The 19,039-nt window shown below is 46.6% G+C and overlaps 1 protein-coding gene across 1 annotated transcript in view; it reads left to right on the top strand.

The window, feature by feature from the left end:
• Positions 1-19,039, top strand: part of LIPC (lipase C, hepatic type) — a 50,058-nt gene that overhangs the window by 26,990 nt on the left and 4,029 nt on the right. Inside the window, exons 2-6 of the mRNA XM_028706501.2 lie at positions 4,279-4,454; positions 6,598-6,777; positions 9,753-9,870; positions 12,639-12,872; positions 14,412-14,654. Of these exons, the coding sequence (XP_028562334.2) occupies positions 4,279-4,454; positions 6,598-6,777; positions 9,753-9,870; positions 12,639-12,872; positions 14,412-14,654 (951 nt within the window). The remainder of the gene's footprint in view (positions 1-4,278; positions 4,455-6,597; positions 6,778-9,752; positions 9,871-12,638; positions 12,873-14,411; positions 14,655-19,039) is intronic.

The following is a 19,039-nucleotide window of genomic DNA, read 5'->3' as shown; positions in this document are numbered from 1 at the left end:
ATTTATTACTTGTTTTGTAAAGGTAAAGGTACCCCTGCCCGTACAGGCCAGTCTTGACAGACTCTAGGGTTGTGCGCCCATCTCACTCAAGAGGCCGGGGGCCAGCGCTGTCCGGAGACACTTCCGGGTCACGTGGCCAGCGTGACAAAGCTGCATCTGGCGAGCCAGCGCAGCACACGGAAATGCCGTTTACCTTCCCGCCAGTAAGCGGTCCCTATTTATCTACTTGCACCCGAGGGTGCTTTCGAACTGCTAGGTTGGCAGGCGCTGGGACCGAGCAACGGGAGCGCACCCCCCCGCGGGGATTCGAACCGCCGACCTTTCGATCGGCAAGCCCTAGGCGCTGAGGCTTTTACCCACAGCGCCACCCGCGTCCCGTACTTGTTTTATACATTTTAGCTAATTTTTTATAAATTTATAAAATTTATAAATGTATAAATGTTTTATACATTTTAGCTAATTTTGCTGGTGTAATATACTATCTATACATCATTTTCATCACATTCTCTTTTAAGGCATTGCCTGCTATAAATTTTATTCCTTCTTTCCAGAGTTTTTCCCAACTTTTTAACTGTATGTTGTTCTGCAGACCCATTCCCGCTCCACCAACCGCCAAGGCCCAGCCCAGAGTCCATTCCATTCTTCCATGACAATGACCTGGGATCATTTGTTTTAAAACCTTTCTAGTGCTTTACTCTGTTTTTCTTCAAAGCAGTTTATTTTAGGAAGTAAAGAAAATCCATAAAGCCAATAAAAACCACCCACTATTAAAACAATTATTAAAATCGAAATAATGGTTCTGAAACCTCTCGTCTGGCTGGACTGGCTCAGCAGAAGCCCCTGTGTGACACCAGGCCGGCAGCTCAGCAGATCCTTGTTCACAAAGCTCAGCTTTGAGATGCAGGCCTAGGCTGGGCTCCAGGGTACTGACACTTTAATCGTTTTTCTATGCCAGGAATATTCCAATATCCTCTTGTAGGATGGCAGTGGTGAGAGAAGCAGCATCTTTCTGGCTCAACTCTCCTCCCCATTTCAAAAGACACATTCCTAGTGGTCCACTGCTCCTTTCTTTAAGTCTGCAATGCAGAGATGATGGATGCTGAATTGAGGTCTTTTTCATCATTTTTTGTTAAGTTGGCATTTGCACAAGATTACCTTGCTGTGGCATCACAGTGCAGAGGGAAAAACAGGAGTGTGGAGGGAAAACAAAGTCTCGTGATGACCACCAGCATCTTCTGTAGAAATCAGAGAGGGAACTCCAAAACTCTAGCGGCCGACATTCTAATATTGTGCGTGCCATCAAATGCCAGCAATGCCCTTCAGCTCTCTATATTGGACAAAGAGGCCAAACCCTACACCAAAGGATGTTGTTGTTGTTGTTGTTTAGTCGTTTAGTCGTGTCCGACTCTTCGTGACCCCATGGACCAGAGCACGCCAGGCACTTCTGTCTTCCACTGCCTCCCGCAGTTTGGTCAAACTCATGCTGGTAGCTTCGAGAACACTGTCCAACCATCTCTTCCTCCGTCGTCCCCTTCTCCTTGTGCCCTCCATCTTTCCCAACATCAGGGTCTTTTCCAGGGAGTCTTCTCTTCTCATGAGGTGGCCAAAGTACTGGAGCCTCAGCTTCAGGATCTGTTCTTCCAGTGAGCACTCAGGGCTGATTTCCTTCAGAAAGGAGAGGTTTGATCTTCTTGCAGTCCATGGGACTCTCAAGAGTCTCCTCCAGCACCATAATTCAAAAACATCAATTCTTCGGTGATCAGCCTTCTTTATGGTCCAGCTCTCACTTCCACACATCACTACTGGGGAAACCATAGCTTTTACTATACGGGACCTTTGTTGGCAAGGTCTCTACTTTTTAAGATGCTGTCTAGGTTTGTCATTGCTTTCCTCCCAAAAAGCAGGCGTCTCTTAATTTCGTGACTGCTGTCACCATCTGCAGTGATCATGGAGCCCAAGAAAGTGAAATCTCTCACTGCCTCCATTTCTTCCCCTTCTATTTGCCATCCACGCCAAAGGATAAATGGACATAAATCTGACATCAGGAATCACAAGACAGAAAAGCCAGTAGGAGAACACTTCAATCTCCCAGGACATTCAATGCAGGGTCTCAAAGCAGCTGTCTTATTACAAAAGAATTTCAGAAACAGACTTGAAAGAGAAGTTGATGAATTACAACTTATCACTAAACTGAAAACTATGGAGAGACCTGGTCTTAATAGAGATCTTGGATTCCTGTCTCATTACATATGCTAATCATCTCCATACTATCCCTTGCTTTTTCCTGTAGTACTAATTGCAGTCTTTAACATTCATCAACAAGTTTACCATACCCATTGAGTCAATCACCCATCTCCTACTACCCTCCTGAGAAAAACCCCATCCCACCCTCCCACTATATATATAGGGGTCTGGTGACTTCTGTTTCAGTGTATCTGAAGAAGTGTGCATACCTAGAACAAACTTAGTTGGTCTCTAAGGTGCTACTAGACAATTTTTTTATTATTATTAACATATTTCTAGCAGCTGAATTAGCCACAGCCCAGTCTTTCTGAAAGTCACCCACACTCACCTGTGGAGTCCTTCCAGACTCAGTCTGCACGGCCAGCAGTAAGTAAAGGTGGGAGTTGGAGTCCATTCCTGTCAGCCCACCCCTCAACTTCCCCAGCCCTGCTTTACAGGTTCCTTCTTCAGAATCTGGAGTCTCCTGTGCTCAGCCCCAACAGAAAAGAATAGAGGAAAGTCGCAGGAAAGGCCTGCTCTTCACCTGTGCTCTGATAGACACATGGAACTCTTGTGTGAGTCTCCTTCCTCTGAAATTTGAAGTTGGAAGGCTTTGCACATATGGAGCTGAGAGAGGGAAAGGGAGCTTTTGCAGATGTGGGGCTGGTTCTCTGTGGGTATGGAGACTGCACCAAAAAGAGGTTGCTGGGTGAAATTGGTTCTCATTGAATAAGTGATACTTAACATTAATAAGTGTAATCCTAGCTAGGAATTTCTTTTTTAATTAAAGTGATGAAAAGAATGGCTTTGTTCTGACATTTATGGCTCACAGCTTGCCTTTTTACTTAATGTGATTAGTTAGTGTTGTGGTGCTTGGTGGCAGATAAAGTCTTGTTAAAGTTATATCAGGATGCAAGTCACATTAATGCTGTAGAAATTAACAGGGATGAACAGAGGAAGTAAACAGTTCAGGAAAACCAGTTCAAGCTCCAGCAAATGAATTAGACGGTTGAATCTGGTTCTGAGACTACAGATCGATGAAACTATGAATTTGAGTTTCCAGTCTTCAGTTCACCACATTTTTGTATCAGCTTCCAATTCATTTTTTTAAGTTAGCATTTTTGGGTACATTTATGCCAATAGACACGTTTTATATGCAATTTTGCCTACCATAAATATTTCTACAAATTCCCGGAAGGCAATGCCTTTTTATGTTCCCAAATACATGTACACTTTTATGCACGCTTCCCTTTAAGATACACATTCTTTGGTTGGATAATTGCACGGCAAATTCTGCAGGGTAGCTGCCACTTGGCAGAGCACCATTTGGTTTTTTCAGGACGTGTGGCAGGGGGTGGGGTTCACATTAAAATGCACACAAAACCAAATTTCTCCCCCATATTTGAATTGTGGCAAAACGGCAAAACGGAAAGAAAATGATTAATGTCACTACTCTTCTTTTGATGGTATCTCTTCTTGCTTCCATCGTTGGGCTAATAATATTCTCACTCCAGTTATAGCATAAAAAAAAGTCTTATCCTGCCTGTGTATTTCTCTACCTACAATTCCAAATAGGAAGGCTTATGTTTTTTTGACAAATGTATATTTCAACATTTTTTAAAATTCATTATATATCATTTCCCTGAATGCCTTCACTTCCTTACATTCCCATCACATATGATAAAAAGTACCATCTTTTTCTTTACATTTCCAACATTGATTATTTGTTTTATACATTTTTGCTAATTTCACTGGTGTTATATACCATCTATACATCATTTTCATTACATTCTCTTTAAGTAAACTGCATGGTGTAAAGTTTATTCCAGCCTTCCATAATTTCCCCCCAATCTTCTAACTGAATATTATGACCAATATATTTTGCCCTATGTATCATACTATTTGAAAGTCTTTCATTATTTTTTTCTTTACCTTGTTTATTGTTTTATCTTTTTTGTAAACCACTTTGAGTTTTGAGGTTTTTGTTTACAATCAAGTGGTGTATAAACTTTATGGAAGAAAACCCCCCAAAATTTCTGAAACATCTCTTTGCAGGGCCACAACTGCAGCCAATCCAAAGGACCAGTCATTCCCGCTCCGAAACAAAGTTCCTGCTCTACTCAAATACCATTGAAGAAGGCTGCCTGATCGAATTTAACCAGTTCGATACTCTTGAAAAATGCCGTTTCAATGCCTCTCTTCCTTTGGTGATGATAGTCCACGGATGGTCGGTAATGAACTTCACAGCACTTTTTCTTTCTTTCTTATCCAGGCATGTTGCTCAGCTGAACTTTGATATCTAGATAAATCTGGCCTCCCCCCACTTCATTTTTTTCTCAAAGGTTGTTCATTGGCCTGATCTGTGGAGGAGGTGGTAGAGTCCTGACACAATGTTATGGGCTGTACCATCTAGAGGCGGCAGGTGGGCATTGCCATTTTTCAAACTCCCTACCAGAAAAGACAGGGGAGTGGGTGGGAGGGGGCATAACAAAGGGGCATTCAAACCTACCCTGCACTGGCACAGCCCCGTCTCCCATTTCAGGATTTTACCACCTCCCAGCGGTGGATCATGTCTTCCCAGCACCTGGGGCGCCCTAGGGAGGCGGGGCGTGGAGGGCAATGTGAGGAGGCTGCAGCTGGACAGGCATGCGCCCTTCCAATCAGCCTGATCACATGCCTGTTGCATCCTTCTGATGCCCTGCCAGCCCCACGTTTCTTTGCAAGGCTGGAATGTGGGATCAGACTCACAAACCAGCATGGGGCTGGAAAGGGCAGTGTGGGGAGCAAAAAGCACCCTGGAAAAAAGTGTGCCCCCCTCACCCTGCCCACGCTACACCTCTGCCACCTCCTTTTGCTCAACCTCTTGCTACGCCAAGGATGCCTAATGCAAGTGTTTTGAATGACTCCAGACCATTTGCAGACACGGGAGAGCAGAAGGCTGAGAGGAGATGTAATAGTCATCTTCAAATATCTGAAGGGCTGACACATGGAAGATGGAGCAAGCTTTCTTTATGCTGCTCCAAGGGGGCAGGACCCAAACCACTGGATTCAAATTACAAGAAATGAGATTCTGACTAAACATTGGGAAGAACTCATTAGCGCTCACCCAAAGTTTGTGCTCCTTTGGAAAAAGATGTAGCGGAGACTGTCATAGTTTTAAGAAATACTATTTATTCACATATTTACACCTTCAGTCTGCTTGGAGGAATTCCAGAACTTACAGCATGGCCATTCCAAGAGGGACTTGTTCCCCACAGTAGTGCAGCACTGGAGTGCAAGGCATCTCTCCCAGCCAGCCTTCAGCCAACCTGCCCAAGATGGATCTTTCCCTTTGTTCTTCTTCCCAGCACACCTTGCTAAAGACTGTCATTTCCTGTCACTTCACACCCAGTTAACCTAGCAACCTTCTTTCTGCCCAGGCCCAAGATTCCTCTTAGATGGGCCATCAGCACCTTTTGTCATGTTAACACCTCTATCCCAGGTGAGGCCCTGGCTTGGAAAGGTAGCTTAGCCTGTATTTTTCCACCGGCCTGCAGTCTTCCTTTCAATACTCCAAATAATTGAAATCCTACCATTTATTAATTTATAGGGTTTGGGGGGGGGTCCCAGGCTGCCCCTTCAAGCCTATAACAATATATTATATTCACTCACCCCAAAAGGATGAGGAGAATCTATTTAGTCATGGTCTTAACCATACATCTTTTAAAAACAACAACATGCTATTACTTTCAGTTGGCCTCACATGCAGAACTATACTCCTTTCCACTGAAATAAGGGTGTGTGAGAGTAAATATGAGCATGTCACCATACAGATGTCAAAAATATGAAACTTCTGTCCTGGGAATTGTTCATGCTACAGCAGATGGGCAAAACTGGAGCCCCAAATCAAGGATGTGACAGGCTGTCTTTGGCCATTAGGAAGCAATCACCCAAGGCACACCGTTGGGGTTTGCAAGGAGTTGGTGGCCTGGCTGTCAGCTGGCTGTGAGCAATTCTCCAGGCCTGCCCTTGCTTGGGCTTATCAAGGAGGGGGTCTCTTTCCCAAGTCCTCCCTCCAAGCTACTAATCAGTCATATGCAGCCACCAAACGAGTTATCGGGCTTTATTGGTTTCTTCTCTGGCTCCAGCTACAGAACATCAACCAGCAAGTCTAATACATGGCGTGTTCTCCTCTCCTCCGGCAGGTTAACTCAGAGATTTATAGGGGCTGGGGAATTCTGGCAACCAGCCAATCCCTTCACATGCTCCAACTTTGGGGACTAATTGTTACCACCTGCCTGAGGGGCTCCACCCAGTGGTACTTGCTCACAGGCTCACTACTTCATGACAGGGCATCATGAATTTTACAGACTTGGTTTTCTCCCATGACTGCAGGTGGATGGAAGGCTAGAAGGCTGGATTTGGAAGCTGGCCGAAGCCCTGAAATCCCAGCTGACACAAACAAACGTGATCATCACTGATTGGCTGGCCCTTGCGCATGCGCACTACCCCATTGCAGTGCAGAACACCCGAGACGTTGGCCAAGAAATCGCTCGATTCCTGGAATGGCTGGAGGTAAGCATACTCAGAGAGAGGAGACAGTATGAAGTGTGTGTTTAATGCCTCTTCCTTACCACCCCAGCTCCTCCAACTTAAAATTTGTAAATGTGTCTTGTGCTGGCCACTTATAGCTATGGGCTGGTGTAGAGGTGGGGGACCACTGTCCCAGCACCAACCCTGCACAGCAGACCACTGGCAACAGATCCTCTGCCTTGCTGCTACTGCCTTTGTTGGTCTGGTCTACGCAGGAGGTGGTAAAGTCCTGATGTGATGGTATAGATCAGGCTTCCTCAACCTCAGCCCTCCAGTTGTTTTGAGACTACAATTCCCATCATCCCTGACCACTGGTGCTGCTAGCTAGGGATCATGGGAATTGTAGGCCAAAAACATCTGAAGGGCTGAGGTTGAGAAAGCCTGGTATAGACTCTACCACCTTGAGGCAGCAGATGGGCAATGCCATTTTTCAAAAACTTTGCCTGAGAAAAAAATGAGCATGACAGGGAGAAGGAAGAAGAAGAAGAAGAAGAAGTAGAAGAAGAAGAAGAGGAGGAGGAGTTTGGACTTAATATCCCTCCTTTCACTCCCCTTAAGGAGTCTCAGAGCAGCTAACAATCTCCTTTCCCTTCCACCCCCCCCCACCTCTGTGAGGTGAGTGAGGCTGAGAGACTTCAGAGATGTGTGACTAGCCCAAGATCACCCAGCAGCTGCATGTGGAGGAGCGGGGAAGCGAACCCAGTTCACCAGATTACGAGTCCACTGCTCTTAACCACTACACCATGCTGGCTCCTATTTCAGTCCTCACTTGGCTGTGCTAATTTTCTACATGCTCTCTTCTCAGGCTCTCTTCTCAGGGCTCATCTGCACTCCTGCTTGTCCCAACAACTTCCCCTGGGAAATTTACCACAGAATTGGAGCAAATGTCAACCAGGTTTTCTACAGATTCACATTTGCTCCGATGCCATGGTAAAAAGCGGGTATCCCTAGCGAAAGCAGTGGGGCAAATGGGAAATTGTTTGGATCCAGGTTTCCTAAGCACAGGACAAGCAGAAGTGTGGACGAGGCCTCAAAGGTTGCACTAGGCCTGGGTTTTCCTACTAATCACCAGCTGCAACCATACAGTCTTCTGAAGATACTGCAAAGAGAGCATTAGCCTAGGAGTGATCCTCTCCATTGTGGTGGCAGAATTTAAACAAGGACGTAAAGTGTATTCAGTGTTGATTAGGGAGAGTGGAGTGCCCCGGGCCAGTTTTGACCCCACAGGCTTGTATTCATATCAGCTCTCTATAGCCTGTCATTCTGTCAAGTCAGGTGCAGTGGAGGCGTCTTACATTTCGGACAAGGATGCGGCGCTTGCAATGTCCCAGTGTCTCAGGGGAAGGTAGAGCATTGCTTGAAGCAAAGGGTGAAATGAACAAGCATGACAATTTTCACGTCTGCAAAGCAATCCCTTTTATTTCTCATTTATTTGTTTTTCATTAGTTTCATAAAATTTATATACCACTTGATTGTAAACAAACCCAACCCAATTCAAAGCAGTTTACAAAAAGAATAAAACAATAAAAGAATAAGTGACAAAAAGCAACTATTTAAAACATTTAACAAAATAATTGAAGTCAACCATAAACTAAAAACAGATTTAAAAACATCAACATTCTGCGTATCTGGGTCTAAAGAAATACATTTTTAAACACAGTTTTTCTGCCATGGTAATAAGGTAGTTCCTGCATTATTTGAAAAGTAAAACAAGCAACTCCCTGTTATTTCTTCCCTACAGAGTGAGATTAATCCAGCAGCAGGTGATGCGCTGCTAACTTGTGGAATTAACTGACACATGATGTGGTGATGGTGATGACCACTAGCTTATAGAGCTTTTAAGAAGGACAAGTTATATTCCTGGTCCACCAGGAGCTATAAGGCATGAGAGCTAAATCAAGACTCTATTTACAGAGACTGTCTGCCTCTGAATATCAGCTGTTTGAGAGCAAGAGCTGGAGTGTGTGTGTGTGTGTGTGTGTGTGTGCGCCTGACTTCAAACACCATTTGTGGGTTTCCCAGACGGCTCTGGCCACAGTGGGATGTGAGATGCTAGACTATGTGGCCCAGCAGACTGATCAAGCAGGGCTTTTCTTGAGTGCAGCCTCTCTCTGAATCTCAAAGTTCAAATTAATTCTGATTGTGGTCCCCAAACCGTAGGAACAGCTTCCTAGACCAGTGTGGGTGCATGATAAGGTAAATAGGGGGAGTTGGGGCAACATTCCGCCTGCAAGGGAGCCAGATGGATTCGGGCCACGGGGTACAATCCAGTTTGACATGCTGACTGGAGCAGACTTGCCCAACTTGGAGCTCTCCACCTGGCGTTGAAGTCCAGCAAGTCCCATCAGCCACAGGCAGCAGGACGACTGGGGAGACCCAGGTTCAAATCATATTGCAAGTTGCATATTATAAGTCATATTGTGAAAAAGTAAATGCAACTATCTCAGTAAGTAGAGCAGGAGACTCTTAAACTCAGGGTCGTGGGTTTGAGCACTGGTCAAAAGATTCCTGCAGTGGACAAGATGGCCCTCATGATCCCTTCCAATTCTATGATTCTAAGTGCAATTAACCATCGTCATCATCCCCACTCAGCCATGAAGCACCCTGTGTGACCCTGAGCCAGTCACTCACACCTGCCTTCTAGGGTCATTGTGAGGATCAAATAGCCTTGGAGGAACAGCTGAGATTCTAAAATCCAATTGGGAGGTTCTCCTGGGCAAAGCCCATTGAAATGAATGGGAGCAATGCAAGAGCACAACTGTACTGTTCCAATGGGGCTTGCACAAGAGAACTTCCCACCAAGTTGTGCCTCATGCTCATGAGTGGGAGGGACTGAGGTCAGTTGGATTCCCATCTCGGGCACCCAAATGTCTTGCGCCAGCCCCAGTTTGAGCCTGCAACAACAATGCATGCCCCACACTTTGCCTGCACTTACATGGATGCCGGGTATCTTCCAGGAATCTGTCCAGTTCTCCAGAGGCAATGCTCACCTGATTGGGTACAGCCTTGGCGCTCACGTCTCTGGCTTTGCCGGCAGCTACATTAGGGGTGCAAGGAAGATTGGCAGAATTACAGGTAAGAAGAAAAATCCCGCAAAGCATCCCTTGGGGGAAGGGCCATTGTAGCTCAGCAGTAGAACAGCTGCTTTGTGTGCAGAAGGCCCTGGGTACCATCCCTGACAGCGTCTCCAGGTAGGGCTGTGAGAGAACCCTGCCCAGAATCCTGGAGGGCTGCTGCCAGTCCGTGTAGACACAGCTGAGCTAGATAGACCAGTGGTCTGACTCCATATAAGGCAGCTCCCTGTCTTAAACCCCTCAGTCAAAACCGAGGTGGATAACTTTTTCCAGCCTGCATTCTCTTCTGGGGATGGGGCGAGGGGACATCCCCATACCCCGCTCAGTAGAAAAAGTGAGTACAGTGGTACCTCGGGTTACATACGCTTCAGGTTACAGACGCTTAAGGTTACAGACTCCGGTAACCCAGAAATAGTACCTCAGGTTAAGAACTTTGCTTCAGGATGAGAACAGAAATCGTGCTCCGGCAGTGCGGCAGCAGCAGGAGGCCCCATTAGCTAAACTGGTGCTTCAGGTTAAGAACAGTTTCAGGTTAAGAACGGACCTCTGGAACAAATTAGTTCTTAACCCGGGGAACCACTGTAATGAATGTAAAATTTACTTTTATACAGTAGGATAATTTCTACACCCCCCCACACACACCTATATGCAAAATCGATTATCAGCTAATAATATTAATTAGGTTTTCTGTCATACACTTCCTAATTTAAGGGATAGTTTACATGTTTGGGAACAAAAATCATTTTGCTTCATTCAACAGTGCCTGTGAAACAGAATCAGAATAATCTTTATTTGCGTCAACCACCAGCCATAGCAATAACATAAAATACAATGTACAGAAGATAAAGGTAAAAACTTAACTACTGTATATAAAATACATTTTGGGGGTTTAGATCAATGATTATTGATCTAATTATAATTATTTGATTATAATTATTTAATTATAATTATTTGATTATAATCAAATGACAGATCTTATTCTAGTTGCCCCCGCTAAAAACTTTTCAGTTTTTGCTGTCCCCAGTTAATTTTGAACCGCCAAAAGAAAGGACACTGCAGCAATGGACAATAGCAGAGGGGTGATAACCTCACTCTTCAGTGCCTGTGGTGTTGGTCCTGGGCTGGGCAGGATAATCTCTCTAGAAAGCATCTCTGTAGCATTTGCTCGTATTTGGCAGCTGCAAGAAAACCTTAGTGCTTAGAACTAATTGCACCCAGAACAATGGTTGCCTTGCCTTCTGATGTGCATTTGTTGAAGTTGCTCCTATTGTGTGTTGTCACATTAATGAGAGCTCTCATGACGCTCATTGTAGGGTCTGGCATAATTCCCGTAGATTTCATGGGACTGAGAAATAGGGGCCTTCAAGTGAGTAAGCCACGTGCAAACAGTGCTTGCATCAAAGGTGAAAAAGTGCTGGGTTCTGTCTTGGGCCTGGTGTGTAAAAAGGGTCCAAGCCCAACAGGCTTCCAGTCATAGACTGTGAAGCAGGCCCCACCATTTCTGCAATTAAATCATCATATTCCAAATGCTTCCAGGAAGGCTAGAACAGTGCAGCATTCCTGCTTAGGAGGAATTAGTGCAAAGGAGACCTCTTGCAAAAGGAAAGCTGCCTTGAATAGCTTCATTCATAGCAACCTATCTCCACATCTTGCATGGCTACCTACCCCCTTCTTTGAACCCAGTTACACAATAGGCTGCTGTGTGTTTTCTGTGTCAAAGAGACGCCTTCCAAAAACAGGAGGAGGAGCAACAATGAAAGGTTGAGTGGATGGAAAAGGCAGAGCAAAAGTAGGGGACGGTCTGGTTACCCCACTGTCCCTGCTCCACCTGCTTGATTTTGGTAAGCCAAGAGCCAGCGCTGCTCCCAGGCCAGAAGTGAGAAGGTGGTGCTTTCTTCTAAAGGTGAGGCAGAAGCAAAACTTGAGGAAGGTCTTCAGCAGAGGAACTTTTGCTCAGCTCCCATGAACATCATTTCCAGGCTGAGGCTTGGAAAGATGGAGCCATTTGAGATTTTCCACCTCGGAGAAATCAAGGGCTAACATTGCTCTCCTCCCCACACTTTTACTGAAACTTTGCAGAATCCCACACCACCTTTGCCCTGTCCCCTAAGTGTTATCATTAAGGTAAAGGTACCCCTGCCCATACGGGCCAGTCTTGCCAGACTCTAGGGTTGTGCGCCCCTCTCACTCAAGAGGCCAGGGGCCAGCGCTGTCCGGAGACACTTCCGGGTCACGTGGCCAGCGTGACATCGCTGCTCTGGCAAGCCAGCGCAGCACACAGAACGCCGTTTACCTTCCCGCTGGTAAGCGGTCCCTATTTATCTACTTGCACCCGAAGGTGCTTTCGAACTGCTAGGTTGGCAGGCGCTGGGACCGAACGACGGGAGCGCACCCCGCCGCGGGGATTCGAACCGCCGACCTTTCGATCGGCAAGTCCTAGGCACTGAGGCTTTAACCCACAGCGCCACCCGCGTCCCGATAAGTGTTATCATTAGAATAATTATTATTTATTGCCTGCCTTTCACCCTAAGATCCCAGGGCGTGCTACAACATTAAAGCACAATGTTCAAAACAGTTTATAACAACTTGCAATTACAAAAATGTGGTGTGATTTCTGCAGGCAAAGCACACGCTCTATCACTGAGCTATGACCCACCACCTCCATTCCCCCTCCCCTCCCCCTCTTGGAGGCATTGAACTTTACATCATGTAAAGGCACAGTCTGGAGATGGTGCCCTCATCACAAGCCCTGGTTTGCATTTCCTACAGGCCTTGACCCGGCTGGCCCTCTCTTTGAAGGCATGTCCCCAACAGACCGCTTATCACCAGATGATGCAGACTTTGTCGATGCCATCCACACCTTCACCCAGCAGCAAATGGGCCTCAGCGTTGGCATCAAGCAGCCTGTTGCTCACTTTGACTTCTACCCCAATGGAGGGACTTTTCAGCCTGGATGCCACATCATGCATGTCTATAATCACATCGTGCAGTATGGAATTACAGGTAAGGAACATAACAAATGTAAGAAGCGCCCGGCTGGATCGAGTAAATGGCCCACCTCCCTCAGCATCCTGTTCTCACAGAGGCCAACCAGGAAGAGAGAAGGAGGTGCGGTAACGGTGGGGCTCTGCAGGGTGAGGCCCACAAGTGTGCCTGCCATCCCACACTTTCAGCACTCCTCCTCCCCACCCCTGTTGCATCCCATACACACCTTTAGGCAAAATCTTCTCCCACAGGATCTGTGCATGTGATATTTCCACAGCTTTGAAGGAGATGATTGTTATAGTCTGGTGCAGTAAAATCAACAATGAGTCTTGTGGCCCCTTAAAGGGAACCAGACAGAGGGCCTTCTTGGTAGTGGTGCCCGCCCTGTGGAATGCCCTCCCTTCAGATGTGAAGGAAATAAGCAGCTATCTTCTTTTTAAAAGACATCTGAAGGCTGCCCTGTTCAGGGAAGGTTTTAATATTTAATGCTGTACTGTTTTTAACACTTGATTGGGAGCCACCCAGAGTGGCTGGGGAAACTCAGCCAGATGGGCGGGATATAAATAATATATTATTATTATTATTATTATATTAAAGGCTGACAGTTTTAATGTCGCTGACACTGTTGAGGAACAGAGCCCCCTTCATGCAAAATGTGCGAAAGAGCCCCCTCCTTCTCTTGAGTGAAATGGATTGAATTCCAAAGTTTATAGGCGGATGTGCTTGGAACTGTGGGAGGCCCAAGCAAGAGAACAGGATGGGTTTTCCTTAGTGCTTCTAAGCATCAGCTGAAAGAGCTTAAGGATCCCCATAGTGGCAATGTCCCAGTAGCACTCCTGTCCCCAATTCCTATTGCCTGCTGTTCCCCTCACTCAGTCTTGTATGTCTTGTGGCCCACAAACAGAACACAGCCTGCCAACCAGCTGCTCTCCACTTTCCTGGATTTTTCTGCCTCTGCCATTAGAGCCCGGCATTTCCCAAGGTGCAAAGAGAGGGAGAGGACTGCACTTCTGGCTGCTGCCCCTGTTGCTTGGCATGAGAGAGCCTCTGCCTTGCTGCTGCCCTTCCCAAGCGGATGGGGTCTCAGAGATGGTCTCCCTGCGGGCAAAAGTTCTGAGGTTCCTCAAGTAGCCCTTCCTCTTCATCAGTGCCAGATTTAGGGTGGTGCAGGTGGTTCCCAGAGGGGGTGCAAATTTGAGACAATCCATAGTTGAGAGGATCCATTTGGGAATGCCAAATTTTGGCTTCCCACAGGGCGCCATATCATAAAAGATTGCTGAAATCGGGTCCTGTCTTCATCTTCCTTGCAGTCTGTCTCCTGGCTCTTCTGATGAAATGATTCAAGAGTAGCAGCGGGTGGTTTATTCTTGAATTCATCCCTGGGATGTAGATAGCTGGCTCTGTCCTTCAGATTGGTGCTGGTAGGAGGGGGCTTTTCAGAAGAGGGACATGGCAGCAGAGTGCTGGGGGAGAAGAGACCAGGTTGGGAGCTCTTTCCATTCCCTGTGAACAAGAGATTGCGGAAGCGCTTGGGCCTGCTGCCCTGTTTTTGTGCAGGTCTGGCTCAGACCGTGAAGTGTGCGCACGAAAGGTCCGTCCACCTCTTCATCGACTCCCTGTGGCACAACAACCAGCATATCAAGGGCTACTGGTGCAAAGACATGCAGACCTTTGACAAGGGCCGGTGCCTCAGCTGCAGGGCAAAGAGGTGCAACATCCTGGGCTACCATATCCGGAAGGAGAGGGTCCCTGGCAGCCGGCAGCTGTTCCTGAAGACACGAGCCCAGGTGCCTTTCAAAGGTTGGTGTGAGCAGATGAGGAGGGAGCAAGAGATTGCAGACATGTCTCCTGGGAAGCCAAGGCAGGCAACGTCTATCTGTGCTTACACAACATATGGGTTTAGGTGTGTCTCTGAGTGAGCATCATAGGCGTAGCCAGGATTTGGGGGGGGGGCTTTTGTTGTGGGGGCAGAACCTCAGTTAGCTAGCTTTGTATTTTTATTGATTTAGGGGGAGCAGCTGCCCCTCCCTGACGCCCCCCCTGGCTACACCCCTGGTGAGGGTGGAACCAGAGTTTGGCAGCCCTGGTATGAAGAACCACCCCTTCCTTGGCCTCTGGCTGCAGACAGACTTGCCAGGTGTGCTATCTCAGTATGGAAAGGGGCAGGGGTGGGGACAGGTTGAGAAAAACACAGGGAGGATTGTCAGATCTGCAGGCTTCCATTACTCAGTGGTTCTGATGAATTTGACGAAAAACAGGCCATGCCAGTGTATTTGCCCAGAGAGGGCCACAAATGACCTCCTCCTTTGATGGCACTCCAGATTTATTTGGAATTTGTCCGCAGAAAAATAGTCACTCACATTGGCATTGTTTTTAAAGTGCAAATAGGCAGCTGGAGAGTTTGGGCATTTTCAAGGTGAGATTGTGGCTTATTGTGGGAGATTAGCAGCAAAAGCTAACAAATGCATATCCTTGCTAGTTAGTATGAGAAGGGGATAAGTCCACAGAGCTGTATTGCTGATAGGTGGGCCATAGAAATACAGTTGGTTGAGAGGGCTCTGGGTGAAGTCATTTCCCCTCCTCTCCTGGAGAGGAAGGAACATATCGTGCTCCCTGTTCCTTACTCCCTTTGACTAGCATGCAGAGACATGCCTCTGTTTGCTCCAGCTTCAAGCAGATGCCTGAAGCTGGTTATACGGTAAATATAAAGATTTTGCCTGAATAGTTTTGACTGCTACTGTTGCTGTGAACCAACACATGATTATAAAGTAAGTAAATATAATTTTTAAACTTACTTTACAAGTTGCTGCCTGGTTCTTAGTTAAGTGGGATAAGGAAGGGAGAGCCAGCTTACATCATAGCTGGACCTGTCCAAAAGAAGGCTTTATAGCCGAATTCCTGTGCTTTTAATTTTGCTGCCAAAGATGGGATTTTGAAACTCTGTTCAACCCACACATGTGGGTGCCTGGGGAGATAAATTGCAATTAATATATCCTCTCCTACCCATTAAAACCAATCCCACACTTATTGTCTCTCCCATGGGTGGGGGGTAGGGTGTATTCCCTGCCCCCCCCTGCCCTCCTGCCCCTAACTGCTCAACTGCCTTCCAAACTGAGGCTTACAAAACTCTGTGACTCCCAAACAGAACACAGCCTACTAGTGACGTGAGTCTTTTCTTCAATAACATTGTTGGTTATTAGATAAATTCTATCCAACATTTTACTCAAAGTACTTGTAAAGGGGGACAACAACATATAGTTGTCCAATCCAGAATAAAAGCAGGTAAGTATTTAAATTACTTTTTTGAAAAACAGACTACTAATTGCCAATGAACATTATTTTCAATAACAACCTCGTACTAAAGAGACGGAGTGGAGTCAACCCGTCCCAAACGGTAATTCTAAATTCTGAACTATGAAAGGCTTGACTTCGTTACAGAAGACGCTCAGCAGCCAGGCTTGCGTTTTCACCCAAAAGAGAACTTCCACCATCGCTGTGCCCCTGCTGAAGATAAGGAAAGCCTGATGGATCAGGCCAGTATCCCATCTAGTCTAGCATCTTCTCCTCACAGTGGCCACCCAGATGTTTGTAAGAAACCAGCAAGCAAGACCTGAGCGCAGGAGTCACTCCCCCCCTCCTGTGGTTTCCAGCTGTTGTTGTTTAGTCTTTTAGTCGTGTCTGACTCTTCGTGACCCAATGGACCAGAACACGCCAGGCACTCCTGTCTTCCACTGCCTCCCGCAGCTTGGTCAAACTCATGCTGGTAGCTTCGAGAACACTGTCCAACCATCTCATCCTCTGTCGTCCCCTACTCCTTCTGCCCTCCATCTTTCCCAACATCAGGGTCTTTTCCAGGGAGTCTTCTCTTCTCATGAGGTGGCCAAAGTATTGGAGCCTCAGCTTCACGATCTGTCCTTCCAGTGACCACTTAGGGCTGATTTCCTTCAGAATGGAGAGGTTTGATCTTCTTGCAGTCCATGGGACTCTCAAGAGTCTCCTCCAGCATCATAATTCAAAAGCATCAATTCTTCGGCGATCAGCCTTCTTTATGGTCCAGCTACTGGCATTCAAAAGCAATTGCTTCCTCTGACTGGAGGCAAAGTATAACCATCATGGCTAGTAGCCATCAATAACCATAAATTTGTCTAATTTAAAGCCATCCAAGTTGGTGGCCATTGATGTTTCCCATGGGAGTGAGCTCCACACTTTAACTCTGCACTGCAGGAAGAAGTACTTCCACTGAAAAGTCCCTCCTGCCTGGTGTCAGGACCCAGCTAGGCTGAACTGAGCAAAGGAGGAGACACAAAGCAATGCCCAATCCGCAGATCTGAAAGGTCAGAGAGGAGCATGGGCGAGGTGGACATTCCTGGGCTTGCAACAATGGCACCAGAAATAATTTCTGGTTCTAATCAATCATGCTAGTTTGCATTTACAGTGGTACCTTGGGTTACATACACTTCAGGTTACAGAAATAGTACCTCGGGTTAACAACTTTGCTTCAAGATGAGAACAGAAATCATGCAGCAGTGGCGCAGCAGCAGCGGGAGGCCCCATTAACTAAAGTGGTGCTTCAGGTTAAGAACAGTTTCAGGTTAAGAACAGACCTCCAGAACGAATTAAGTTCTTAACCCAAGGTACCACTGTACATGGCATTTCAGACTGTTCCAAGTGTTCCTCAACATCATCATCATCTGAATTTATATACCGCCCTATACCCAGGGGTCTCAAGATATAAAACCACAAAATCAAAGAGATAAAATCAAGATCTAAAACCACAAAATACCTAATAAAAATAAAAACAACAACCCCATAGTTCCCCCCCCCCCCGTGAAAAACACATTTTAAAAGGGCATAGGATGTAAATTGGATCAACCGAAGGCCTGGTTAAAAAGGAATGTTTTTGCCTGGCGCTTAAAGGTGTATGTCAGAGAATGAAGGCTCCAGGCAAACCTCCCTGGGGAGAGCATTCCACAGATGGGGAGCCACTGCAGAGAAGGCCTGTTCTCATGTTGCCACCCTCCAGACCTCTTGAGGAGGTGGCACATGAAGAGGGGCCTCAGAAGATAATCTCATGGTCCAGGTAGGTTCATATGGAAAGAGGCGGTCCTTGAGGTATTGCAGTCCTGAGCCATTTTAAGGCTTTATAGATCAAAACCAGCACTTTGAATTGGGCCTGGAAACTGATTGGTAGCCAGTGCAGTCAGACCAGGATCGGTGTAATACTCTCAAACCGTTTTGCTCCAGTGAGCAACCTGGCTGTTGAATTCTGCACCAGCTGAATTCTGCCATCTTCAGAGGCAGCCCTACGTATAACACATTGCGGTAATCTAACACTGAAGTTACCAGAGCATAGACAACAGTTCTTAGGCTATCCCTGTCCAGATAGCTGGGCCACTGGCCGAAGCTGATGGAAGGCACTCTGAGCCTCAAGTGACAGCAAAGGATCCAGGAGGACCCCCAAGCTACAAACCTGCTTCTTCAGAGGAAGTGTAACCCCATCAAGAGCAGGCAACCTCCCAGCTATCTGGTCTTGGGAACCACGCACTAACAGTGCCTCAGTTTTGTCTGATTGAGCTTCAGTTTCTTGGATCTCATCCAGTCCATTACGCAGGCAAGACACTGGTCCAGCACTTCCACTGCCTCACCTGCAGATGTAAAGGAGAAATTATCTTGGTCATCCTTGCATCATCCATGTAAGGTGGGTCAAAATTATTATCCCCAGGTTGCACCCTGAAGTTAAAAGCTAGCAAGTTGCCAAAGGTTTCCTGAACTAACGAACGAAAGACGTGGCATTCAAATGCAGTTTGACTTCATGACTCACAGCTCAGACCTGGCCGGGGAGGGAGTGGCGGAAGCGAGACCCTCCCCTGAGGCCCAGCACTGCTCTTCCCCCACTCAGCATCCACCCCTGAGATCTGTTTGCTGGGGCTGGGGCTGCCGCCATTGAAATAAGACATTTTGAGAATGTCAAGTTATCCGAAAGGTCAAGGCATGGAACAAGAGCAGCCTTTCATCGTAGGCAACGGAGAATAACAGTGCAGCTATTATTCCTGGGCCTGTCAAATGATCTGGTATGACTTTCCTCAAAACGCTGCAGCGATCATGTGAGAATGCCAGATAGGAACAACAAAACCACACGCCAGAACATGGATGCATTTTGCAAATGATTAAAGCAATCATTAAAG

This window comes from Podarcis muralis, chromosome 14, assembly GCF_964188315.1.
Source record: "Podarcis muralis chromosome 14, rPodMur119.hap1.1, whole genome shotgun sequence".
NCBI classification, from domain to species: Eukaryota; Metazoa; Chordata; class Lepidosauria; order Squamata; family Lacertidae; genus Podarcis; species Podarcis muralis.
This window is presented reverse-complemented; position numbering and strand designations above follow the sequence as displayed.